Raw genomic sequence first — 27675 nt, forward strand, 5'->3', positions numbered from 1 at the left:
CTCGTTACGCATCCTTCTCACTCCCATCACTCTGATATGACTACACGTGTCTATGACTGAGTGGTGTAAAGATGACCCGAGGACCATTACAATAACCAAAAGACCCACAATATACCATGTTACGGCCGAAACTTTTCTTTGGACGCTTGTTGTTTGCATTTAAACAGTTCTCTAACGTTTTTAATTTGGATTGTTCGATATTACGAAATTAATTGTAGAGAGAAGAAAAAGATTATATTTTCAACAAAAGACCACACCAAAACTAGACTACTTGAATTTAACAAAAGAGGAACAAAGAAAGAAAGAATAGAATTCATAGGGCCACTTTCATAATTAACATCTTCCAAACCAGATCTCTCTCATTACACACAAAAGAACAACAAATAATAAAGCGTTTTCAAATCTTAAGTTGTTTTCTTCACAAGCCTTCTTCATTAATTGGTCGCGTTGCTTCGGAAGGAACCCAAAGCCTTAATTGCTGATGCTCTCAATACGAATTGGTGGTAAATTGCTGCAGCTAGTGCTCCCAGGAATGGTCCAACCCAAAAGATCCACTACAAAACCCAAAACAGAACCAACAACATTAGACGTGAACAAATTATAATTAAAACCTAATTTGAGAGGTAATAATTATTAAAGCACTTACTTGGTCATCCCAAGCCTTCTCGTTGTTGTAGATAACAGCAGCACCAAAGCTTCTTGCCGGGTTAATACCAGTTCCAGTAATGGGGATAGTTGCCAAATGCACCATGAATACAGCGAATCCAATTGGAAGTGGAGCCAACACCTAATCAATCACCCAAAAAACAACCAAATTTATCAGAATCCACACACCTATCTGAGATTAAAACAAACTTTGTCATAAAACCCTAAAGAAGATTCAAACTTTATCAGAATCTACACAAACCCAAATGAGTTGTAAACAATCTTTATCACTAAACTCCAAAAAGATTCAAACTTTATTAAGATCTACACATACCCACTAGAGTTTAACCAAATTCTATAATAAACTCCTTAAAGATTCAAACTTTATGAGCATCTATCTACACGTACCCATCAAATTTTGTCATAAAACACTTTAAAGATCCAAGCTTTATTGAGAATTAGAGGATTTAAAGATTTGAGCTTTTTTAAGAATTCTTAAAACAACACTTACGGGGATGTGAGAGTCACGAGCGCTTCTTTTAGGGTCAGTAGCAGAGAAGACGGTGTAAACAAGGACGAAAGTTCCAATAATCTCAGCACCAAGAGCAGTTCCGATGTTGTAACCATCAGCTACGGTGTTAGCTCCTCCACCAAGAGTGTTGTAAGGAGTCTTCATGAAAGCTTTCACGAAACCCACACCACAGATAGCTCCAAGACACTGAGATATCATGTAACCAACAGCTCGAACCAAAGACACCTTACGAGCTAACAGCAGACCGAAAGTCACAGCTGGGTTAATGTGACCACCTACGAAAAACAAAACAAAACCAAGATTAGCAACAAAAACAACGAACTAAACAAGTAAAAAGATTAGGGTTTTTTGTTTGTTTGTTGAGAGATTTGAACTTACCAGAGATACCAGCGGTGCAGTAAACGAGGACGAAGATCATACCACCAAAAGCCCAAGCGATACCGAGTAAACCAACGCCGTCACAAGGACCGGTTTGCTTCTTGTGGCCGATGACGGTAGCTACAGTGACGTAGAGGAAGAGGAGTGTAGCGACGAACTCAGCGATGAGAGCTCTGTAGAAAGACCAAGATTTGAGCTCTCCCATGTCAAAGAGCGGAGCTGGTGGAGGATCCACGTAGTCTTTCCCATGGTGAGTCTTTCCTTCTTCGCTCACTTCTTTCGACATCTTTGTCTCTGGTTTTGTTTCTCTCTCTCTCTCTTTCTTAGCTAAGCTATGGAGTTTTCGCTGCTCGAAATGAGTGGTGGTGTGTGACGACGACAGTGTCTCTCCTCTGCCTTTTTAAAGGGAAAGAAAAACCAAAACCCTTGTTCCACACCACCATTGGATAAGCCAAGGGTAGTTTCGGTATTATACATTTCTATAATCTTCTAAATAACTCTGGTATTAATCATTATATTTGTACGATTATAGAGTTAATTAGTTAGTATGATAATAATGGGAAACTTCTAGACATTTTTTGGGGAATTTAAAATTTGTCAGTTGATAACCCTCTAAACTAACTTAGTAGTACTAATAATTAAACTAGTTACTAAATGTTCCTTAGAACTTTCTAGTTGTAGTTAAATCACTAAACCACAAGAGATCAAAAGTAATTACTACTACTAGTACTCTTTATTGTGTTTTTTTTTTTGTTTTGTTTTGGCTGTCACCAATAGTATTTTTAAATGCATTATTACTGGTACAATAATAGTCAAGTTTTTGTTTTAGTACTATATGATTATAGTGTATAAAATAGCAATCAAAGTGGGGTCTATGTGCATGGCCAAAAATCTTCTGCAGCTCTGTAAATGTGAATATTTTTTTTCTCTTACTAATACGGAACAATGGGATAAATACAAAAAAAAAATTTATAAATAAACTAAGGCATGTTTTTTTTTTTTTGTAGGTTTGTTGAATAGTATTTTTTTGGGGTTAATAAAACGATTTTTGAGATAAATAAAAAAAAAGTAAGAAGGTGGGTAGGACCAAAAGTGTACAGGTAAGCCATGTGAGGGTTAATGATAGAAATGAGGTGTAAGGTTTTTTCGTCAGGCTGTCATACAACCCCTTCTTCAACGGTTATATTATCAATATACATATCTTTGTCTTTTTTTCTTTCCTTTTTTTTTTTTTTCTTTTCCAAAATCTTTTTTTGGCAACTTTCCTCTTTTATTTTTTCAAATTAGGTCAAATGTTTGTTAAATTACAGCTTTGAAATTACACAAACAGATGAAGATATTATTTTACTCAACGAACCCAACAAACTACTTTTTTTTCGACCATCTAAAAAAGCAAACTACATGAAAAAGATATGGAAAAAGAAAGAAAATATTATTTGCGGTAATTTAAAAAGGGGGAAACAAATATGAAAAGGAAGAGTCGAACTTATGGTGGGTACCGTTTTTTGAAATGTATAGACAAAACTTTACCGGCAGATGATGATTATAGTCTATTCTGGTTTAAAGCTCTCTCACATTAATGTTTTTGTCCTTTGATATTTGAAGAATGTCGAGGAACTAATAAAATTGATTCAAACGTATTTTTATTTTAGTATAAGATATGTGGGAGTATAATATACGAGTTCATCCTATGCTTGTAGAAATATCAATTGTATAGTGTAATTTGTAATATAAGAAGAACTATACGAACGGATAATACGAAGTGCTAACCCGTAATGAGTGTTTTAATTAAATTATTATCTAAAAGCAGACCACCATAATCCACACTTTTGCTTTCGAATTTTGTATAAGCTAATATGACATTTGTCCTTATCTTCCAGTCCCTCATCACCTTTTTTCTTTGTCTTTTACATTGTTGTTAATATCCCCTAGCCGATTATTACTTTTATCACTTTGAGTAATACAATTATTAATACTTAACTTTTACGTGATATAGAATTATGAAACGGGAAACTCCTTATTTACTAAGTAGACCCACAGATAAATTTTAGTATTCATCATTCGAGTAAACTACGACAAAAGAAATATGTTTGATTTTGAAATTATGTTGGCTTTGGTAGAGGAAGTGCCAGGTCGATGTGCAATCATAGAAAGATGATGATTGTTTTCTCCTCTTTCTCCATGTAAAATATGCGTTTTTTTCGTATAACATAATTATATTTTGGATTATGTAATCAATGCAAATACTAAAACCAATATACATTTGACATTCCAATTCGAATTACATTTTGAAACTAAACTAGGAGTAAGAGATGGTTCATGCGACCCTAGTTTAGTAATCAAGTCCATTTACGAAAATTTAAACGGCAATAAGTATAGGGTATATCTCACATTTCTTCTAATATAAACACATGTTATATATATATACTTTGGAAACCAAAGAATAAATACTGGATAGTGCTGGACCATCTAAATATATTCCACTAATTAAAATCTTCGTAGTGCAGAAGAAGAGGTTGGGATAATAATACTATGGTTTCGCCCGAAATCAATGCATGTGAGAATAAATCAACCATCATATCTTTTATATGATTTTGCTGCCTATCTTTTTAATTATTAGCTAACTTCAATTTGTAGTTTTTAATTAAGTTTTGATAAATAAGTTTTAGTCCACAGAGAAGAGGAATGACCTAACAAAAAGGGCAAAACAAAGCAAAGCAATCAATGTGTAATTGTGTATAATCTCAAAAACATCCACGTCACTGTATCTCCACATCAGTTTGGCAAAAGACAGGTCAGATCTCTTTCGTATTAATCCATACAGCTCATGCCACGTGTATCGTATCTCGTAACGGCTAGAACGATCCACACAATTCATGTCTTTTTCCAACCCAAAAAACAAAAAGATGGTCCTCTTTTTTCTTTTAGAATTTTTATTTTGTTCGATTCTCTCTATCCAACGGTCACTAGCTACACTTTGATTTAACGTAAACAACTTTTAAAAATAATCGTAAAATATTTACTGTAGAGAAGTTACCGATGCTTTATGGTTCAATTATGACCTACAGAAACCTGCTTTCGATAAAGCACTTTATTTACATGTTTAGTACAGTAATTAGTACTAGTAGACAGTGAATGCGTTTTGTTTTGTGTACGTCCGTACATATGGACCTATGGTAAGCTAACGTGTTATCTATGTTCTATGTACAATGTACTTAATTAGCTTAATTATTCTCTTGTTTAGTATTTTTACGTTAAAGAAACCATAGAACATCCTTTCTTCACGTTCATTGTTTTTTTAGGCTGAATTGTACCTTCATATTGCATCTGTGTTTACGTTCTCAGTTCAGAGAAATAGTACATGTTAAGTCTTAAAAATGAATGTTATGTCAGTCTTAGATTAGCACGTTTTAAGAGTATGCTTCTAAAGTCTAAACAACACAGGCAGCTGCTTATTTTATCATATATCCGATTTAATATTTAAATTAAATTGGAATACGTATTATTATAGGAGTTGGGCTTAGCCCAGACATTCTAGCCCAATTTGACAGCCTCACCTTTTGCTTTGCTGCTGTCCGGGTAGTAGTATTAGCGATATTTCGTTTTATAGCATTTTTTGGACTAGAGGTCTATTCATAGTGGACATATCTCCTTCTTGTTCGGCCCGTTTGATAATATTGTGTAGATTGAAGAAGAATCTGTGTAACGCATGTTTATTTTCCAATTTCATAACTGATACGAAATCACGGGATTGAATGTGCATGGTCGGCCTCTGTATATATCTGTTCGCTTAAGGCCATTGTAAATATAGGATACATTTTGTTTTGTTTGTTTTGTGGTGCGTACTTGTTGGCTTCGTTATAACCAATAGAGTTCCAAAACCTTTCAAAGGATTATACCATGTGTATGGCGACCATAGATTGATTCCACGGACCTTTCAAAGGATTACACAAGTCATAAAATTCCATATCATGTTCATAAAAAAGTCTGATAATATATGCATTCCAAAATCAACATGAATCAGATGAGCTAAAACTTCTGAGACAGCGAGAAGGTTCCGGAGGTGGGGCCCATTCGGAACATGATAATCTCATCTCGACACATCTCCCAAAGGACAAAAACAAGAAGTAATAATCAATTCAAAAGGCATATTCTTCCCGACTGGAGCGTTCACATTAACTCATCATACGTGGAATCCAACGTAGCATCCACGTCACCCTAAACCATACTAAACCACTTAATAAAGGTTTTGCTAGAAGACCAAAAAAAAAAAAAAAATGAAAATAACATGGATAAGGAGGAACCACAAACGCCGTGACGTCCATATTTATTCCGTATTGCAAAAATATTATTTATTTGGTTTTGTCTTCCTCTTCCTTGCTCTCTTGTTACCATATAAAAGAAAAAGAAAAAAAGTCTTTTTATGCAAAAATAGTATTTTTGACAATATCGCAATCGTGGGTTCAGCTTATCTTACGGTCTCGGGAACCTAAATCGGATGACATTGTATGATTTTATCGTCTGGATTTTAAAACGTCGCGAGTTGATGAAGGTTTTTGTCGTATTAACCACATTTAGATTATAAGGTTCAAAACTACGTGTAAATTGGGTTTAATAAATTCAAAAACATGTAAATGATAGAAATTTCAGGACCCAAAAAAACACAAACAATGCCATGAGCTTCGTCTTATAATTCAAAGAACATAGAATCGTTTAAGTTGTCTAAGATCACTTTTTTCTTTTGTTTGAAAGAGTTGACTTTAATTACTTAAGCATTATCTACTAAAAACTTGTAAATGTGATACTAATTAATTACTCAAAATTATAATCAGTTATGTTATATATCCGATTAATACCATTTAGTAAGCTAAAAATTAATTTTCTTATCAATGAAATATTGGTACAACAAAATTAAAACTATTTTGAATAAATAGTAGGTAACTTGGTGGTTGGATTAAGAAAAAAAACAAAATCTCGTAGTACTGTGATCATAAATAATAATACTTGACGTATCACATTTATCCTGAATTTCTCGCCACAATAATATTTGTTATTCCAATATTTATCAGCAAAATAAAATTACGAAAAAACGATAACCTTTAAAAAAACTCCCCCCAAAATAAATAAATAAAAATAAAAAAAAAGCATAAAAATAAAAAAGCGTAAAAGGCAGTAAAGCACACGCCATTTATAAATAAGGGAAGCGAATATTATAATTCACATTCATCCCTCATCATCTACCTATCTCCTCGTTTTGTTCAATCTCTCTGCCAAACTCTCGACAACAACTATGGATCCTTACAAGGTAAACTCCCTTCTTTTGCTTTCTCTATGCCACCTTGTAAGATAAATCTTGCCGTCGAAACTAGACTGAAACGTTTATTATATACTAAGCTTTTGGAATTGCACCCTTAAGTTTCGTATCTACATAAATTATCACTGTTAGATTGGTGTCGTCGATGCGGATTTTGACTTTTTTTTTTCTCTAGTCAAATCCGTGAATCTAATTTGACTATTCCATTGATCTATACTGATTTCTCCCAAGAAGATCGTGTTCACTTTTTTTAGTCACGGATTTTGCGGTAGATTTATGTCGTCGTCGTCGATATGACTTCTTATAGACCATTGAGTTTTTTTTGGTTAATGATTTTGATTTTCTTAATTCAATGTTTGATTAACAATGGATGATATATATGTGTATGATGCAGTATCGTCCAGCTAGTTCTTACAACTCTCCCTTCTTCACCACCAACTCTGGTGCTCCTGTATGGAACAACAACTCCTCCATGACCGTTGGACCCCGAGGTCCTATCCTTCTTGAGGATTACCATCTCGTTGAAAAGCTTGCTAATTTCGATAGGGAGAGGATTCCAGAGCGTGTGGTTCATGCCAGAGGAGCTAGTGCTAAAGGTTTTTTCGAGGTTACTCATGATATATCTAACCTCACTTGTGCTGACTTCCTCCGAGCTCCTGGTGTTCAGACTCCACTCATTGTTCGTTTCTCTACTGTTATCCATGAGCGTGGTAGTCCCGAGACTTTGAGAGACCCTCGTGGTTTTGCTGTCAAGTTCTACACCAGAGAGGTCAGTCTAGTTATAGTTAATGCTACCAACTAACAGGATCTTGTTTATATCATATACTAAGAAGTGAGTGATCATTCTCTGTGAATAGGGAAACTTTGATCTTGTTGGAAACAACTTCCCTGTCTTTTTCATCCGTGATGGGATGAAGTTCCCTGACATGGTCCACGCCCTTAAGCCAAACCCGAAATCTCACATCCAAGAGAACTGGAGAATCCTTGACTTCTTCTCTCACCACCCTGAAAGCTTGAACATGTTCACTTTCCTCTTTGATGATATCGGTATCCCACAAGACTACAGGCACATGGATGGTTCTGGTGTCAACACATACATGTTGATCAACAAAGCTGGTAAAGCTCACTACGTTAAGTTCCATTGGAGACCAACCTGTGGAGTCAAGTCTCTTTTGGAAGAAGATGCTATTCGTATTGGAGGAACCAACCACAGTCACGCTACTCAAGACTTGTATGACTCTATTGCTGCTGGAAACTACCCTGAGTGGAAGCTCTTTATCCAAATCATTGATCCAGCTGATGAAGACAAGTTCGACTTTGACCCGCTTGATGTGACCAAGACCTGGCCTGAAGATATCTTGCCTCTTCAACCTGTTGGACGTATGGTGTTGAACAAGAACATTGACAACTTCTTTGCAGAGAATGAGCAACTTGCCTTCTGTCCTGCAATCATTGTTCCTGGGATACACTACTCTGACGACAAGCTTCTTCAAACCCGTGTCTTCTCTTATGCTGACACTCAGAGACACCGTCTTGGACCAAACTACCTCCAGCTACCAGTCAATGCCCCAAAATGTGCTCATCACAACAACCACCATGATGGATTCATGAATTTCATGCACAGGGATGAGGAGGTACTTGATATGACAATACTAGTATCTTTTTATATCAAACTTAAAGCTAGAATGTCATAGTCTTATAACAAGCTGTTGATGTTACTACAGGTCAACTACTTCCCGTCAAGGTATGATCCGGTTCGTCATGCTGAGAAGTATCCAGCTCCACCAGCAGTCTGCTCTGGAACACGTGAGAGGGTAAGTAATTAGATCTGTCTTTCTCTGTTTCTGTTTGGCTCACATAAGAAAACATATGATCTAAAAGTTTGAATTCTGTTTCTGCAGTGCGTTATTGCTAAAGAGAACAACTTCAAGGAGCCTGGAGAGAGATACCGTTCCTTCCCACCAGAGAGGTACCAATTTGTTTTTCTTTTTTCTGATGCCAACTTAATGCATAAAAGGAAACTTATGTGTTCATAATGTTTTTATGGTTTGGTTTCAACTTCAGGCAAGAACGATTCATCTGTAGATGGATTGATGCACTATCCGACCCTCGCATCACACACGAAATCCGCAGTATCTGGATCTCTTACTGGTCTCAGGTCTGAATTCTCAGTCTCATTTTACTCTCATTGTGAAGTTTTAAACATTTTGAGAGACTGATTGGATAAAAAATGTGTGAAACAGGCTGACAAGTCTCTGGGACAGAAGCTGGCGAGCCGTCTCAACGTGAGACCAAGCATCTAAAATGAGTGTTTGGCAGTGAAAGATTCTTGATTGGCGTTTGTGTGGTTCTAATTAGCAGAGAAGAATGGGAAAAAAGAAAAAAGATGGGAAGAGATCAAATTTGAGATAATACAATCTTCATCTTGTGGATCTTATATGTGCTATGTTTGTAATAGTATGTGTTTAAAGACCAAAAAACCTTCTGTGTTGTTGTGACCTTAGTTTTGTCTCTTGTTTTATCAAAATAAATACATTATATACATTGAAGATTTATATAATCGGTGTTATTCGATGAAAGCTCTTTTTTTGGTCCTTGAACGATCGTGACATGTCTGGTACATTCCTATATACTAACAAGAAAGGTTTATTACACCTGGACGTAAAGAGCTGTCGACGAAGACGTATTTTTAGGACGCATGTTCTGGACGAAAGGGCAAAGCAAGTATGAAACGAAAAAGACAGTAAAGGCCCATAGGATCTTATGTGTATAAGAGAATTCACAATTGTTGTTAATATGTGTTGCAACAATGGCCACATTTGTATAAGGTCGTTGTAGTAATTAGCGTGGGGTCTTGAGAGTCTATAGATTTGGTTGTTGAATGTGTGATAATCTGACAACTTGGATTTGAACTCCGCTTTTGACGTTCTGGCATTAGTAAGTAAGTTTGGTTTTGACATTTTTGGGTTTGAATTTGTGACACAGAAAATTCTCTGTTCAAATGGTATATACAAGAACAACTTATAAATAAAACATAATGTTACTTTTCTTTCATCTTCATACCATGATTACTTAGGAGGTGGACAGTTAAATCGTATCAGAATCAGTCTTATGTTTATCTATGTGACATAAGTATATCCCAATTCCATATTAAGACGAAGATTTTGAATTAGCTAAAAAAAGAATGTCTAAAAACGATGAGATCCGTAATGTGTGTCAGAAAGAATACATTCATATTAAGTTATGGTTACATGCAAGTTGTTCAATAGTAATTCAGAACCAGAACGAAACTTATCTTAAAAATAAGGGTAATGAAAAAGTGGTTTTCGTGGAGAGGGAGTTTCAGAAGCAAGACTACGAGATTGTGTTCGTACAAGCACCAGTAAATTGAATGAACCAAAAAAAAAAAAAAGACTCTTTCTTCTATAGAGCTACAAAGATATCAGCTTCTCTCATTTACCTGAAGAAGAAGCTTTTAGTTTCTCAGTAGAGGCTAAAACCAAAGAAAGGGCTGATGACAATTCCCAATCCAAGAGCTATAGCCACAAGAGATGAAGCCCAAGTTAGTTTCTCTGTGATCCTTGGAACCTTCTCTTTCAATGCCTCACTACAAGACCCAATAAACGCTGTGTAACTTCCCATTGCGATAACCGTCCCAACCAGAAACATTATCAGAAACGCAGACCCTGCTAACCGAGATGGCAGAGCCAATGCAGGCAAAACAATCATCAGAGCATCCGGTTGTAACCCGTGAACCACTCCAGTTGCAAACGTAGCAAAACCAATCTTCTTCTTTTTCGGCGTTGTTGGTAAGCCCTCTTTCTCTGTTGATACCATACTGATGTCGGTTTCCAAGGCAACAACAGGTTCTGGAATCTCGGAAGCTTCTTTGATTCCCATAGCACCAATAATGACAAGTGTCAATCCCACAATCCTTGTACCCCAAGTTTGCAATACTTCGATATGAAGCCGGTCTTTAAGTAACAGAAACAGTAAACCAAAGATGACTTGACCAGCGTCATGCCCACATCCCCAAAGAGCTCCAACAGCAGCACTTTCCATTTTGCTTCGTCCGATTGACAACGGAGCTAAAGCAGCAAGGTGATCAGGTCCTGATAGCGTGTGCAAGCAACCAGCAAGGAAACCTGTCCATGCACTAGTTAACCAACCGGTTTTAGCTGCTGTCTGGAAGCTAGCGAAAGCAGGTGGTGCAAGAAGCGGGTTAAGCAAAAGCGCAGCTACTGCAGAGATTAGTATGACCGTTCCAGTAGATAACGTCTGCAAAGAAACACAGATTTGTATAGTTTTAGTAAACCACCCCATGTGACTACATAAGAAGGACAGCTAACAAACACAATGTAAACACACAGACAGAGCCACTAATCTTACAAGCTCAAAATCGTTACAGAGCCAAACTTTGGATTTAAGATATACAAGTTCCAACAAGTCTGGATCTTTTTGAGATTTCTCTAACAAGATAAATCAAGTTCAAAGTCAAAAGTATCGTATAAGCTGACGAATCCTAAAACTATGAGAATCTGATTCCGTGATTCTTGTAACTGACAGATTTAAACCCAAAAAAATTGGAACTTTTTTTGTAAACAAAACCCAATAAACCCCAAATCTAATGTAACTCAAGCATCAACATATAAAGTCTATAGATTTCTCAATTCCAGTGATAAAAACGCGAAATTGAATTTACCTTTCGCTGCTCAGAAGCAGTCGGCACGATCCGTTGGAGGAATCCAGGATTAGGTTTGGAATTTTCCGATTTGAGAGATCCATTGAAGGAATTGTTAGTCTTATTAGAAACTAGAGGCGTAAACGCTGATGGGTTTTGGAAAGCGTTGCAAGAGATTGAGCTGAGTCGGCGTGACGACTCGAGCCGACGGTGGTGATGATGAGATGAGGAGACAAAGGCTAGAGTCGATGAGCGGAGACAAGGAATGAAAGGAGAAGTCTTTGTAAAGAATTTGGAAGTAGAAGAAGACGAAGGTTGTAGAAGCCTTTCCATGGCGTCCTTCTCCTTCTTCTCCCTCGGCGAGTCTCAAAACTGAAGAGAGGAGGAGTACGTGCGCCTTGCTCTGTTTTAATAGGATATTCGATTTTTTAAATATGGTATTTTTATTTTTTTTGTTTCTTTACAAATAAAAATAATGTAAATTACGAATTAGTAATATTTCTTCTTAACAAAAAAATAATATTTTACATTTTTTATAATTCAAAACTACTATAAATCTTTTTATTACAAAAATGCTAAATTTTGAAAAGTTTAATTAGGTGAAAAATTCTTATAAGGTAAAAAAAAAAAGTTGAATGGACAATTAACTACCGTATTAAAAGCCGACTGGCCTAAATATTCTTACGTTAATTAGCAATGAGACAAAAGAAGTGAACTTTATAAACATGTCATAGTTAGATCGAGCTTTAATACTATAAAAAAAGTTGTGTGTGAAATAATTGATCGAATGTGCATAGAAGTAAGGTCCAAAAAACCCGTGGTATGGGTCTTGTTCCATCGAGTTGTATAAAAATATGTTATGGACTTGGTAAAAGTAAGGCATAGCAATTAAAATGATAAAAGAATACTATACTGTATTTGGTTTGAAATGTCAAATCTTTCGCCTAACAAAAAGAGAAACGTAAAAGCAAAATATGATGATATATGGAATCCACGACGCATCCATCCACGTTACTATTTTATTTCCTCGTCTGCTTATATAGACTTCATTTACCTACACTTCCTAATTTCCCTAGTTACATTTTTTTCAATATCATTTATATTCCTTCTTCTAATATATTCACTCAGAAGGTTCAGTTTGAAGTAACAAGTTTGTTGAATTAATTTTTATATTTGCAATGTATATAAATAAATGGAGTAGGTTATTAAACGAAATGGTTTATGAGATTACAAATGCATCTACGTGGCAAAATATGAAATACGTGAGCAAAATAAAACAACGTTTTGGATAATTGCATAACAAATACCTCGACTTATTTATATTTTTCCAAGATTTCCTCATTTCTTTCGCATAAAAAAATACTTGGTTACTCTCTCCGAGCACACGTCGAGCAGTGGCGCACATGTCATAAGTTTAAAAATTATTATCTTTCTGAGAAGAATAAAACATACAACATGTGTGCATCCCCATAGACTACACCAACTTTTACCTCTTTACGATTTACGAAAGAAACAAATACTATAAGACATCAAATTAGCTTAGGTAAGATCGGGAAAAAAATCGAATCTCAATATTGAGATGATATTTTGAATACTGATTACTATTATCTTATGTTCTTCCGTTCGTATTTAAAACCAATAATCAAAATCATCCTGAATATACAAAAAAAAAAGATGAATTGTTTGTTGTTGATTCCGTCTGTATCCTTCCATTAGCAAAATTGAGCAATGATGATGTCTATGTACTTTTTAATATGTGACGTATCAGTTCCAAACTTCTTGTTTTTTTCCGATAAAATAGTTGGCAATCTATTAGGGTCCCACTTCAACTACGGGCCTAGTGTTTGTGGGGACAAATGGGCCGGCCCATGTGTCCATATGTAATCCAATTAAATTACCCAATCTCGTTTCTGTGAGGTTTATTTTTGGATTCTCGTTTCTGTGAGGTTTACTTTTGGATTCTGTTTCCGTTTATAGTAGATAAATCAAATTCCATTCAAAAAATCCTTTACGTAGTCCTACATTCATAGGCAAAAAACAAAAATAAAAAATTCCTAATAAAAAAATACTAATATAGATGAATAAATAGTACAATGATATATCATATATGAACATAAATCTATCACAGTTGGGAAAAAAAATCTAAAGGCAGTCGGGAATATGAAATATTGCAAGTCGCTCCATTACAACTTTACAAGTTAAGCAAGTTATCGATATATTTTAATCAAAGAGTGCAAAAAGATTTGTTATACTTGCACTCTTTGATTAATACCAAGGATGGGTTCTCACAAATTACAGAGAGTTTAATTCTTAGTTAATTGACAAATTGAACGAGGGTACATAATAGTAGTATAGTACGGTCTAATATTTAGATGCTGATGCATTAGGGCATCCTTAATGGGAGAACTTTTTTGTGTGTTCTTAGATTAAATATATAGTGAAAATAATCTAAGATCAGTTGTTAAGATCATAGGTAAAAAAAATAGGAGAACTAATTTTGGTGTTCTTAGAATAAATATATTTGTCCATAATGATATAATTATAAATATCTATGTAAGGAAAATTCAAAATGTATGAAGAAGATCAGAGAATCAAAACAAAACTGAGAAAATACTGATTCGAATTGGGGGGAAAGATAAAGACAGATTATAGATATTTTTGTTTGACACATCTGTTTTAGCCGGTAATGTTCTGAGACTTGTTGAGAATGACTCCTTCGTACTTCACCTGGAACCATTTCATGGCATCATCTTTGGTCACTCTATGCTGGATTCCAACACGAGCCTTGCATCTTCTGCAACATAGAAGTCCATACCGTAGATTCCAGTAGATGGATCATACCTAAGATGAAATACAAAAACCCCTGCTTGGATCAATGTTTACACAAAGCTACTCTTTCTATGTTTGTGTTAGAAAGATAAAAGCAGACAACTTACTTGATACCCAAATCAATGTGCTCCTGAATACCAAAACCAAAGCAACCAGTGTCACTAAATTTCCTTTAACCTTCAGTCCACTCTCAAGAAGCTGCATTGCCTTCTCTCCCCTGACAGTGACGTAACAAGCAATCTTCTCATTACGTCTGATACCAAAAGAACGAACAGTGTATCGAGCTGCAAAAAGTGATAACATATTATTTCAGAACTCTCTTCACCATCATCGACAACAAAGTTACCAAATAGATAACCGTATAACTTAAAAGATCAACTCCAATTCCAAACAAAATCTCTACACTATGAGCTTCCTGCGAATATAAGAAACCAAAACCACAATCACATCAACCACTTGAGAGAATCTATCTAATAAAGCAACATAGAATTTAAATACATGTAACCACATAAAAGGTAAGCACAGAACCCGTAACAATCTGAGAAACGACGTATCATTTTCACAAGAATGTGAAAAGATAGCAAAAGATTAAAACAAACACCACTTAGTAGAAAGCCACTGAATTGCAACTACTGACCAGTTTCTAACTCTTTTACCTGATTCGTAACATCAAAGACAATGATTGACGCAGCAGCACCCCTGTAGTACATTGGAGCCAAACTATGGTATCGTTCTTGACCCGCTGTATCCCAAATCTCAAACTTGACAGTAGCATCGTTCACAGCTAATGTTTGTGAGAAGAAAGCAGCACCAATGGTTGATTCCTATAAACACATAAACAAAAAAACATCAAAGTCAAGAAAGCATACACAAAAACAACAGGACGATGATCAAATAGGAAGAAGAGGCATATTAACCTGGAATTCAACAAACTGATCTTTGACAAACCGTAAGACAAGACTTGATTTCCCAGCTCCAACATCTCCAAGTAACACCTGAAGAAGACTTAACCAAAGTACACAGAACCAAAATAAGTAAACCAAAAACAATGTTTTGCAAGCATCTCGGAGCTAAATCACTATAAACCCTGTTACGAAATCAACTAAATCAGATTAATCCAACATAAAACCCTAACAATAAAAATCCGATTCAAAGTTGTCCAATTCAACATCACAGATCAAAATTCTCCAAATTAAAAACAAAATCACATCCCGAAACCCCAAAAAAAAAAAAAAATAGCAAAAGTTTCTGTAAATTCAATTTCACGATCATCGGAGGGCAAAATTCAAAAGGGAGCACAAGAGAAAGACAAAAAGACGGACCAATTTGGCGTTAATGCTCTTGTTTCCAGCTGCAGCCATGATGATCGATCTGATGAGAGAATCACAGACAGGTCGATACGATTTCGATGGAATGAGAGAAATAAAAATATTTCCTTCTCATTTTTTTTTCGACCAATCAGAAGAGAGGAAGAATGTTAGAACAGGCTTTGGATCAGTTCTGAAACAAGACCATTATTTTTGATCTAAGCCCACTGTTACATTTTTTTATTATATAATTGGGCTTAGAATAGGAGAGTGTTCTCCCATTAAGGATGGCCTTAAACCAAAAAAAGTAGATGCTACAGTGCTATTATATTTATAGGTTAGGGTGTGTGTGTCTAGAAACCTAGGGTAGCACAGATCTGTCCAAACAGAGATCGAGAGAATCCATAAAACGAAGGAAGGACACAAGTGTTTAATGAAAATATGATTTTGTTTAGGAAAGTGCGAGAACTCAGTCCCTATGGTGGTGGTGGCAGGCCAAACTCTGATTCTCCTCTTTCAATTTTCATTTTTAATGTTCAAGTTATTACTATTGTTATTGTGCGCTCTTGTCACTGTACTAGTATTATTGATTATTGAGCAACCCAATACTAATACCCTATAGCTTTCTCTCCATTCCAATACGCGTGTCTACGGGACTCTACAGTAGAGTCTCTACTACCACCTCTTTTCTCAATATTGCAACATCAAAACCTTTAATTATAAATAACACTTGTAAGCTTTTTTTGGTTCTTGTTTGTTTCAAAGAAATATGATTTCTTTTTATTAATTAATAAAATGTAAATAACAAGAGATTAAATGTTTTTATATAGATTAACATTAGTATTATTCTTTTATAACCAAACATTAGTATTTCTTATAATTAGTATTGTTTATTAGGAAGTGTATACTGTGAAAAATATATTTAATTACTACAAAATAATCTTAAAATATATCTTTTACGTGTGGAAATTAATAAAAAATTCATGAAATAGGAAAAAAATAGCAAATTTAAACTTTTATATTCAAAAAAATTCATTAGAGATAAAGGAAAATATGGATTATGTTCATCAAATCCAGCTGGCTTTCTTTTTTCCCCCCATTGATGGCAAAAAACCAAAAAAAAAAAACAAAAAGGTCAAAAAGAAAACCCTAATTAGAATTTACTTTCTTGATAACCTTTTTTCTCCTATTCTAAAATGCCTAATTTTACTTTCCCTTTTTTTCCCCTAAAAACTTCCCCGGAAAATAACCAAAAAAAATTCCCCGGTCACCGGAATACAAAAACTAGGCACATTCTTCTTCTTCTTCTAAGTTTTTTACCACATTTTTCTCGGGGAAATTTTCTAGAGAAATCCTAGAAAATAAAGGCTTCGATTCTGTTCTTCTTGGGGGTGTTACAGATCGGACAAAGAACAAGCCCTTCCTCACAATCTATGCAGCAACAGAGATGCCTACACGGCAGAAACAGAACCCTCGTCACTCCATTAGACCCACAATTGCAACAACTAGTACTAGTACCACCACCACTCATCTTCTTCTCCTTCTCCGCCGGAAAACTATCTCCGCCGCAATAAGACCCTTCGTCTTCCGCAGCACCAGCGTCGTGACAAGTGGCGGCTCTCTCACGGACCTGTTCGAGCGTTGAGTTAAGCGTCTGCACCATAGCTTCGTTCTCACGAGCCAATCTCTGCCACGTTTGATTCTCTGTTTCCATCTTCCTCAGCAGATCTTCGAGTTCCATGTTCTTGCTCAACGCTTTCGACATTTCTTCTTCCTTGTGGTTCATCAAAACCAAAGCTTTGCTTTCCATTTTCCTTAAGATCATCTCCACCTCTCGCTTCCTCTGTTCTTGCAACACATACCTCAGCCTCTCGTTCTGTTTTCAAAGATAAAGATTAAAACTTTATCACTACCCATGATTCAAAAATCGAAACTTTATGGTTTTTTTAGATTACGAAAAAGAACGAACCTGTATCTTGATGAACTGATCGATCTCTTGTTTCTGTTTCTCCATATGAACGGCTAAAAAGTGCTGAGAACGAGACTGTTGTTGTTGTTGTTGATGTTGATGATGAAACAGAGCTTGCTGGTTGAAATCTTTCTGAGACTGGAGATGATTGAGATAATAAGACTGAGCGTTACCGATTCCGATTCCGCCATTGTTGTTGTTGTTAACCAAAGAAAACTCAGACCCACCAAACCCGATTTGATTCGCGTTCGAAGCGTTGTAACTCAACTGCGCTTGTATTGCCATCTCTCTTTGTAACCAAAAAAAAAAAAGCTTTGATTTTTTTTTTATATTTTGTTCCGATCAAAGGAAGATGAACAAAAACAGAGAGAAGGTAGAGTCGATGTTGGGTGATTTAATAAAGAGGAGGAAACCGAGTCAGAGTTGTGTCTCTGATCCGTATGTAATCTCGGGAAATAAACATATACAATGCATGTAACCTCTTCCTCTGCACACACACAATATATATATTTATCTCTGTCGATGAGAATAGAAGAAAAAGATGAAGGGAGGAGTTAAAGTAACTGAAAAAAAAGTTAGAATAGGAGAGGCAGAGAGAGAGAGAGAGATAGGACTTTTTTGGTTTTTGGGGTCATCTCTTAATGCTTATCTGACAATTATAATTATAATTATAATATAGAGAGAGATGGTTTAAGTATAATATTAGCACTAAAGAAACGACGTACACATGCTGATTATGTGACTGAACTATCTTTTATCTTTCCAAGGTCAGAGATTTTGCCAGAGCCGTTTTGTCTTTTTATTTAGTACTGCTTTTTTTTCTTTTTTATTTTTAGGCTTTTTCGATAATGTGAAAGACAAATATTATAGACAAAATCCAAGTGGAATTATGGCAGGGGGTACAGAGTTTTTTTTTTTTTTTTTTTCCTTTTTTTTCTTTGTATTTACTTCTTAATTTTGGCTCTGATTTAAAATTTATTGATAACCTCTGAATTGGTCAGTTGGGTCATCTGGAACGCCTGAATTATTTGATTTTTTTTTTTGTTCTATTTTTTACCACTTTTTTAGTCTTTTTCTAATTATGAAGTTTTTGCTTTTTTTTTGTAAATTTTCTTTAGTCAAACGATGGCTGATTTACCCATTATTTTGTTCTAGAAATGGTTACGCCATTATAAGGAAAACAACAACCATATTACACCAATTGTTACAAAATCATTGATGTTTTAAGTTTTTTTTGCTTTGTTTCTTTCTTTTTTCTTGTTGTTATCCACAACCATAGGCTTAAATTTAGATGTGCACAAGAAAAAAAACAAAATTGGAAAAAGACAATATTTATATATTACATATTTTATATTTTACAGCTAATTATTCTGACTCTTAATTAATATATATATACACACAAAGATAGACATATTTCTTTCAGATTTTTATGATATTACTATTTGCTGTATATTTAATATATTTAGATATCATAGCATATATTATTACTAATATATTAAGATATCATAGCATAACTTTCATTTTTATCTCTTTGCAATTTTCGAGGATGTGTATAAATCAAAATAGAAAATTTCAGAGACATTGACTTTTATAAAATGTTTGGTTATCAGAAATTAATTAAAACGCGGTAGATTTAAAAATTCATTCATATTCATTGTAATCATAGTATCCAAAATGCTTCCTTTGACTAGTAAAAATTTTCTGGTCAAATATGGCTTAAGAGGTTCTTCACAAAATCACAAAATTGATAATATATGATTTTTTCTTTAATTTATGTGAAGATAAAGAAAACTCTCTATTCTGAAATCTACCTTATATGTATCCGTCGCAAATCAATGAGAAATTATTAATATACGTGGAGACCAAAGTTATATACACAAATTTGATTAGTTTTATTTGTTTGACTGAGATTCAGATTAAGATCCATATTATAAGTGTCCTTTTGTTCATATTTCATTGTTAAGAAAGTGTGGCCATGCGACGGGTTTAGTCTAAGGCGATAAACCCGCAATAGCATTAGTCATTCTTGTGGGTTAACCGTTTCAATACCCACACACTTATGACTGTGCATATGCTTAATCAGGTCTACTTATATATACAGTACTTTTAACGTCACATGTATTTGAAAACATAAAATGGAACCAAAAGTTCTAAGGCGAGGTGCCATTTGATTCGCTCAACATTATATATACCCTAATTAAGTACCCTAACCGAGATCAATATGCATGCGGCATGCCTATTATCTTTTGCTACAACATGGAATCATCGCAAAATAGAAGCATACCACGTAAGGAAAATGCAACTGTTTATTAGTAGTATATGGTTGTATTAGAATTATTTTCTCTATTTCAATTTATTTATTTTATGGATTGGCTTTTGGATGGTAAGAAAATAAAACATGGAGAGAAGGGTCCATATTTATGAAGTATGACATAATACATGCTAGAGGAATGGTGCAAACCATGTGATATTTCAACTATTGTGTGTCTCTCTCTAATAAGTATTTTTATATTATAGTACATGATTTAGAGATATTGGATGACTTAGACCATCATTAGTGGAGTAACCCACCATGGTTACTCTTACATTAATTAATTATATAAATAATCATAAATTAAGTTAAGTAACTCTAAGAGAACCTAAGTAAAATTATCCTATTACTAGAGAACTACAAAGAGGTTACTCAAACATTTAAATAATAATTTTTTAATTTTGATTTATTAATTATCAAACTTTAATTATCTAAAATGATAAAACAATTATTTAAATTTTTTATATTACATAAAATAGAAAACAATATTTTACAAACTTAAACATATTTTACAAAATACGGAATAGTAAACATATTTTATAAAATTCAAAATATTATACATATTAAACATAGTTTGGAGTAAGATTTATTGTGCGGTTGCACCAAATTTTTGCCAGATATGCTCAATCAAGTCTTTTTGCAAAAGATCATGCATTTGTGTATCATGAACATCATTTCGAATGCCCATCATATTATGTAGATTTGTTGGGATATCTGTAGAATATGATAAATCGACATGAGAACTTCCGCTTCCTTCTCCGTGATGGAATTCCGCTGGATCGTAGAAATTGTAGTCATGTCGTTCGTCTTCCACTATCATGTTATGCAGGATGATAGATGCTCTCATTATTTTCCCTATTTTCCCTTTATCCCAAAAAAGTGCGGGATTCTTCACGATTGCAAATCGAGCTTGCAAGACTCCAAATGCACGCTCTACATCTTTACGACATCCTTCTTGCCATTGATCAAAGAGTTTTGCTTTTCGACCACGTGGAAGTGTAATGGATTGGATGAAAGTTGCCCATTTGGGATAGATACCATCCGTTAGGTAGTACGCCATTTTGTATTGCCGTCCATTGACAACGTATCTAACTCTCGGAGCTCGGCCCTCTAGGATATCATCAAACACAGGGGAGCGGTCCAAGACGTTGATATCATTTAACGAACCAGGTGGTCCAAAAAATGCGTGCCAAATCCATAAATCTTGTGATGCCACAGCTTCTAGTACGATTGACGGTTTACCAGATCCACGTGTATATTGTCCTTTCCATGCAGTGGGACAATTCTTCCACTCCCAATGCATACAATCTATGCTCCCTATCATTCCGGGGAAACCGCGATGTTCTCCAATATTCAGTAATCGTTGGAGGTCTTCCGGTGTAGGTCTTCTCAGATACTCGTCGCCAAACAAATTTATAACTCCCTCAACAAAATGTAGAAGGCATTTGTGGGAGGTTGTTTCAGCGAGTCGTAAATATTCATCCACCGCATCTGCCGTATATCCGTAAGCCATCAAACGAATAGCTGCCGTACATTTCTGAAGTGCAGAAAGACCAAGCCTTCCAGTAGCATCTCGCCTTTGTCTGAAGTATGGGACTCCATTCTCAATAGCGGTAACAATACGAAGGAACAATGGTTTGTTCATTCTAAAGCGACGACGGAACATAGCGTTAGTGTAAGTTGGATTATCACTAAAATAATCATTCCACAACCGAGTGTGGCCTTCTTCACGGTCTCTCTCAATGTGCACTCTTCGGATTATTGGAGCTGGTGGTACATATGGGTGAGTGTAGTTGTATTGGATCATCTCCACTATACTATCAACTTCCTCTTCTACAATATCATCAACTTCTTGATCGGAACTCCAATTAGACATTTTTTTGCAATTTGGATATAGTAGAAGGCTTATGGGAAGTGTGATTTATTTTGTATAGGAAAAGGGTTTAGGTTACAAGGTATATTTGGTTGAGTAGTAGAAGTGAAAAGGTTGAGCAAAGGAAATTTTATTTGGTTGAGTAGTAGAAGTGAAGATAGGATGAAAGAGAAGAGAATAATCGGAAGAGAATAATCAGAAAGCATTGATGTAAAACGATGAAAGAGTAGGAGAAGTGAATATATAGTCTTAACAGCAAACACAAAGTACCAAGTGGGCAATACAACCCTTACAAAAGACAAAACAACACAAACAAATCTGTGACTGTCCTTGCAAGACACAAGACAACCAAAACAAAACAGAAGACAACAACTCACAACCCGTGTTACAAAACACCCCTCCACGGGTTACAAAAGAGTTAACAACTCACAGACCCGTGACAACAAGACAACAAGACAACAACTCACAGACCCGTGACAACAAGACAACAAGACAACAACTAAAAACAACACCCCTCCACGGGTGTAAACACAACACATCTATGTCTTTGACAACACATGTTTCCCTTCTCGTATCACCTTAATTTGTTGTCGCAAAACCTGAAACAAAAGAACAAAAAACAAAACAAGTGTTAAACAAACAACATATAGCATAAGTTTAATGAAAACAAGAGTTAAACACAAAAGAGGATAGTTACACACAAAAGAGTTAAACCCAAACCTAAGTGTTTGTCAACATTTGGTCAACGAGTTTGTCCCTAAGAAGTTGTTCGGCACTTGTTAGTTCAGTCTTGTTAAGGAGGCTGTCTAGCAGTCTCATTTTGCCGTGTCTCTCTTTAGCCGCTTGTTCTTGTTCTTTCATTGCAATGATCTTGTCTAGCTTACCAACAGAACCATCCTCTACATCAATAGTCACAGCCGGTTTCTTCCCTTTTTTCTTAGAAGCTTTAACCCCCGGAGGCCTCATCTCAGCTCCATCATTGCACTCTCCGGGTGAGGATGCTCCTGCTCCATCTGAAGCGAGTTTAGTCCGCTTATGGCTACACTCCTCCGTGATCCATTTCTGATCATGCTTCAGTTCCCTCCAGCAATGTCCTAGCAGAAATGGCTTGCCCTTGTCGTTCTTGTAAAGCTCATACGCCATGCTCAATACATCATCTTCTGATTCTCCACTCTTTCTTCTTGAACTCGCTTGTGCGTAACAGCCCACAAACTTATTGACTCCATGGTTTATCTTGCTCCACCTAGCCTTACATTGTGTAGGCCCTCTTGCATTTGAAACAGATGACCCATAGTTAGCTTTGTAGTAGGCAGCAACCCTCTTCCAGAAACTTTGTAGCCGCTGCTCATTACTTACAACTGGATCCTTGCTTGTGTTTAACCAAGCGCTTATGAGGTTAACATCCTCCTCTGCAGTCCACCGCTTTCTTATTCCCCTTCCTTCGTCTTCTTCATCCTCATCAACCTCAACCTCGATACAATCATCATCTTCAGATGCCGGCCTAAACTGAAACGGCTGAGAAGAGAATCTAGGCCCACAGTTGACAGGCTGAGAAGAGAGGGTTTGGGTAAAGTTGACAGGCTGAGAAGAGAGGGTTTGGGTAAAGTGGACAGGCTGAGAAGAGAATGTATTTGGAAGAATTGGATTATCTTGGGAGTTAGAGTCTTTTTGAGAATTCATAAGATCAACAAAATATGTATGTGGATTACGAATAAGGCTTCTAGGATCCATTGGTTGTTTTAGTGAAAGCTGATGTTAAAAGAAAAGGGTTTGTATAGAAAAAGTTAATGGTTTATGTTAGTGCTAACATGGAGGGTTTATATTGAGCTCAAGTGGTTTTGGGTTTTCAAATTTATGGTTGTAAATTAACTACAACAACCACAAATTTATTACATTAAAACAACCTACTCGACAAGTATCTCTCTAATCAAGTACTATTCGTATTTAAGAACTCCAACAAACAAAAAAGCAATCATCAATGTCCTGACTTGACTATTACCTAATCTAACACTAATTCATCCCAACACACAATCGCAAACAATAACTATCAACAACATATGAAAGCTGTCGTACCATACCTTTTCAAATAAGAGAATCCAAAACGCTGCAGTCCGCTTCATGAATAATCATTCCAAATGATCTCCATTTGACCTCGCACAAACATGTAAAAATAGTCAATATAAATCACATAAACAGAAACAAAAACATTGTACTCTTAACAAGAACAACAGAATAATCTCATAATAAAAAGCAAACCTCTGGTGGTTTCGAGAGGAGCTTAAAGAGCCCCACGAAGTTTCACCTTTTGCAACCTCTCCATGTTTACACTCTTTGGCTGCTCTAATGGCAATCCAAGAGCCTGTGCACAAATCAGCTGAAACTAGAAAGAGAAAACATCATCAGAAGCAGGGTTAGTAGTATAACTTGGTAAATCTCAAAATCCATGTAAAAGAAGAAAGAGAGATGAACATAGTTAATCAGTTAACTTACATAAGCCACAATGATGGTCGTCGGTTTTTCAACTCCTAAGAGGAAAATAAAAAAGCCATATCAACAGTTATTTCACTATATCAAAAAAGAGAGTAAATATGGGAGAGATTAGGAAAACAAACAAAGAGAAGACTCCACTCTTTCTCAACCATCACCGAGAGATCTTAGTCCCAGAAACCACAAAAGGTCTTGCGCTTTGGCAAGTCATCATCTCCATTGATGCCTTTATCTGCTAGTCAAGAGACAAATCCTTGAGGCTGATGCAACAAAAAAGAAAAGAAAACATGCATACCAAAAGTTAGCTAGAGACAAGAGATAAGAAACAAAATAACAAGACATATATATAATAAGCAAGTCTAAGCTCATGGCTGCAAACTTACTTGTCCCTTCATATTGCTGCTAGTTGTGATCCATCCTTTGACAAAGCTTGCTGTTCGGGAGTAATTCCAAAAGAAGACCTGCAACAAAGAGAGAGAGAGTGAGACCCCCCCAAAAAAGAAAAGAAGTCGTTAAAATCAAACAGAGAGTGACAAGAATGAATAAAAACCCAAGAAGATCTTAGTGCCCTCCTCCTCAATCAAACCATCAGGGAGAGATCTTAGTATCCTCCTCAATCGCCGATCGATCAATACTACAGTTATCCTCCGCAATCAATCAATCTGGATTTACAAAAAAATATAATAATAGAAATATGAGTAAATATAAGGAATTCGAGTGAATGAAAAAAAAACCCTATGTAATAGAAATCAATTTAGAGATCAAACCCTAGAAGAAGTTGAGATTTCAGAGACGAAAGCCATGCTTCCAAAAAGCACCTGCGAGAGACAGAAGGAGAAGAAGAAGAAGAAGAAACAAGTTAGTAAAAAAAAAAACAGAGGAAGCAACACGATAAATCAATCACCGAAAGATCAAAGCCAAATCCTAGAAGAGGAACTCACCTAGAGGCCGTGTGAGCGACAATCAGATTAAACTTGCTTTAAAAAACCTGCAACAAGAGACGACGAAGAAACAAAACAAAAAAATCAGAGACGCGACGCGTTAAGAAAAAGAATAACAGAGCGATGCAATTGGATTGAGAGAGAGAGAGAACAAACCCTAGAAGGATAGGAACGAAACCCTTAAGAATGAAGAAGATCACTTGGGCAGACTGCTTAATCCAATTGATAACTCGATTCTTCTCTCTTTCTTCTTTTCCCGATTACATATGAATCGCCATTTCTTTCGCCGGAGTTCTCGAGAGAGAAGAGAGAGAGACTTTGGGGAAGAAAAGAAAAGAAAATGAGTAAAAAATAAAAAAAAAACGCTTTTATATTTAACAAACACCCATTCACAAGTCGCCACGTAGCGTTCTTCAAGTGTTGCTCAAACTCCTTCCCAGGGTATCGATTCTTCGATAATGGACCCATTTTTGGGTTGTTTAATATTATTTTGGGGCCCAAATAGTGGAGTAACTTTGTGAGTACTCCCCACTAATCATGCTCTTAGAGACACTTGTTGGCTATTATTGCTATCATCCGAGTGTGTGTCGCCTGTTTCTTGGGAGGTGGATGTGTTGCTTTGTTTCCCCCGCAAAAAGAAAAAATTATATAGATTATCAAGAAATAAGAAAAGGACAAAGTACTCACAAGAAAACCCCCCCCCCCAAAAATTTCCACCTCTCGTATCTACCGACACGTTTCCGATGCATTGCATCTTCCACATATCCATAACCCAATACTTACTTACCATTATAGTCACGAATTGTACGACGCTAATCCCACTTTCTTATAACGTTACATTGGGTGATAACTTAGTACACACGTGATGCAAGACCCTTTGAACGTTATATGGACGCCGCTTAATCTTATAGCACCGATAGATCGGTGTGTATTTAATTTGCTTCTCACACACGTACGGACCGGTAGAAAATTCACCTTTTGGTTTTGGATCTTAAAGAAGTAATCAGGAAAATAGAAAACCATCACACGAAAATTATATAAACATGTGGTACAATCACTTAAACAACCACAAGATTTGGCCGCGAGACTATTGAAACCTAAAGGCTCCCAAAAGCCTAGCAGTATGTTTACATAATTTTCGAGTCAGATTTAGGCCTTTGACCCAAATCAGATTATAGTAATAAACAAAATAGTCGTTACAAACTTTACAGTGAAAAAACATGTTACAATACTTGCCCAGTGAGAGCATGTAACACATGTTTAGGAGAAGTAGTTATTAGCTCCAATCGCAATTTCATCCCATTGCTGTTGCAAATGTATGGCTGAGCTGCATAGTCTCATTTATATCATTAGACCTGTATAATAAGTCGTTTAATTATTTTCGTTTACACATCTGCATACATTTGTTTAAAACAAACAGAGGAGTTGTTGAATTCCTAGCCACCATTAGGTATTACTATAATATATCTCCTATATAATAAAACGGAAGTACATAACCTTTTGTTGTATATCATATAATTTTTATAAATTAGTTACAATTTAAATAGGTTATAGATTAAATATAGATTGATTATAAAAATGATTATAGATTAGTTGATCAATATACACTTAAGAATATCTCAAATAATCTTTTAAAAGAAAATATTCCAATGATTTATATAATTTCAAAAATAAAATCTTTAGTATTCTATGTATTATTACAAAATATATACGGTTAGAGATAAAAAAGAATAAAATATTGGCAATTTATCATACTTAATCGTGATTTTCGGGATCTTATTGTGCAGTTAAAAATAAAATCTTACCTAAGCACGGGTCATATTAAAACATTTTCACCAAATATGTTCAAAAGTTAACATAAAAACAAATAACAAAAATAACCATATCTTATACATAAAACTACAAAATTAACAATATAAAACTTACAAAATATATATTTTTTTCAAGTCATCATATTTAACATATGATTTTATTGCATAATATTTTATCTAATTTTTTTTAAAAATAATCATATAAATTATATTTTATTTTAAAATTATAATATAAATAAAAAAAATTTAATCCGTGCTACCATGTTTGAATGATATATAATCACACGGATACATCATTATGAATTTATGATATACTATAGTTTATAATTTTCTTATGTAGCTTTAATTAGTTTTTAGTGAGATATAATTTTGATATCGATGGACGTTAGGAAAATTAACGGATGACAACAAAGTGGTCATAAATCACTATAAATTAGGGGCTTCTCTATTATTTTATCGAAAAGTTTCTCGAACGTTTCGTGTTTTGTGGTGAAAACAGACATTAACCTAATTTACTTTTGAAAATCCTTGCACAAAACGACACCGACAACTTTTTGTGTATTTCATCCTAAATGATATTTAAATATCTAAACGAAG

The 27675-nt window shown here is 35.2% G+C and overlaps 6 protein-coding genes across 9 annotated transcripts; 1 reads left to right on the plus strand and 5 right to left on the minus strand.

The window, feature by feature from the left end:
- Positions 1 to 212: 212 nt before the first annotated feature.
- LOC104729702 (aquaporin PIP2-7) lies at positions 213 to 27636 on the minus strand. Of its 2 annotated transcripts, none has more exons than XM_087479142.1 (5): positions 27613 to 27636; positions 1556 to 1980; positions 1157 to 1452; positions 647 to 787; positions 213 to 554 (listed from the first exon to the last, which is right to left on the minus strand). In XM_087479142.1, exons 2-5 carry the CDS (start codon positions 1839 to 1841, stop codon positions 435 to 437), a joined length of 843 nt encoding a protein of 280 aa, XP_087335268.1. In that variant the 5' UTR covers positions 1842 to 1980; positions 27613 to 27636; the 3' UTR covers positions 213 to 434. The 2 variants fall into 2 exon arrangements, with proteins under 2 accessions (XP_087335268.1, XP_010446981.1); XM_010448679.3 differs by having other exon boundaries at positions 1556 to 1947; positions 27613 to 27630.
- On the plus strand, positions 6576 to 9448 carry LOC104729703 (catalase-2). Of its 2 annotated transcripts, XM_010448680.3 has the most exons (7): positions 6576 to 6860; positions 7264 to 7638; positions 7727 to 8503; positions 8594 to 8683; positions 8771 to 8838; positions 8934 to 9027; positions 9113 to 9448. In XM_010448680.3, the coding sequence occupies exons 1-7, from the start codon at positions 6846 to 6848 to the stop codon at positions 9170 to 9172; spliced, it is 1479 nt and encodes a 492-aa protein (XP_010446982.1). In that variant the 5' UTR covers positions 6576 to 6845; the 3' UTR covers positions 9173 to 9448. The 2 variants fall into 2 exon arrangements, with proteins under 2 accessions (XP_010446982.1, XP_019089559.1); XM_019234014.1 differs by lacking the exon at positions 6576 to 6860 and having other exon boundaries at positions 7234 to 7638.
- LOC104729704 (chloroplast protein FOR GROWTH AND FERTILITY 1) lies at positions 10082 to 11981 on the minus strand. Its single transcript, XM_010448681.3, has 2 exons — positions 11572 to 11981; positions 10082 to 11147 (listed from the first exon to the last, which is right to left on the minus strand). The coding sequence occupies exons 1-2, from the start codon at positions 11881 to 11883 to the stop codon at positions 10353 to 10355; spliced, it is 1107 nt and encodes a 368-aa protein (XP_010446983.1). The 5' UTR covers positions 11884 to 11981; the 3' UTR covers positions 10082 to 10352.
- On the minus strand, positions 14057 to 15846 carry LOC104733138 (ras-related protein RABF2b-like). The gene is made up of 5 exons (XM_087479143.1): positions 15702 to 15846; positions 15297 to 15374; positions 15036 to 15203; positions 14487 to 14663; positions 14057 to 14391 (listed from the first exon to the last, which is right to left on the minus strand). Exons 1-4 carry the CDS (start codon positions 15738 to 15740, stop codon positions 14559 to 14561), a joined length of 390 nt encoding a protein of 129 aa, XP_087335269.1. The 5' UTR covers positions 15741 to 15846; the 3' UTR covers positions 14057 to 14391; positions 14487 to 14558.
- LOC104729705 (putative BOI-related E3 ubiquitin-protein ligase 3) lies at positions 16687 to 18425 on the minus strand. The gene is made up of 2 exons (XM_010448683.3): positions 17656 to 18425; positions 16687 to 17562 (listed from the first exon to the last, which is right to left on the minus strand). Exons 1-2 carry the CDS (start codon positions 17938 to 17940, stop codon positions 17041 to 17043), a joined length of 807 nt encoding a protein of 268 aa, XP_010446985.1. The 5' UTR covers positions 17941 to 18425; the 3' UTR covers positions 16687 to 17040.
- LOC147930124 (glutathione S-transferase T3-like) lies at positions 22067 to 24056 on the minus strand. Of its 2 annotated transcripts, XM_087479141.1 has the most exons (3): positions 23918 to 24056; positions 22560 to 23453; positions 22067 to 22438 (listed from the first exon to the last, which is right to left on the minus strand). In XM_087479141.1, exons 1-2 carry the CDS (start codon positions 23957 to 23959, stop codon positions 22560 to 22562), a joined length of 936 nt encoding a protein of 311 aa, XP_087335267.1. In that variant the 5' UTR covers positions 23960 to 24056; the 3' UTR covers positions 22067 to 22438. The 2 variants fall into 2 exon arrangements, with proteins under 2 accessions (XP_087335267.1, XP_087335266.1); XM_087479140.1 differs by lacking the exon at positions 23918 to 24056 and having other exon boundaries at positions 22560 to 23570.
- Positions 27637 to 27675: the final 39 nt, after the last annotated feature.

This window comes from Camelina sativa, chromosome 12 (genome assembly GCF_030686135.1).
Source record: "Camelina sativa cultivar CO46 ecotype springtype chromosome 12, ASM3068613v1".
NCBI lineage: Eukaryota > Viridiplantae > Streptophyta > Magnoliopsida > Brassicales > Brassicaceae > Camelina > Camelina sativa.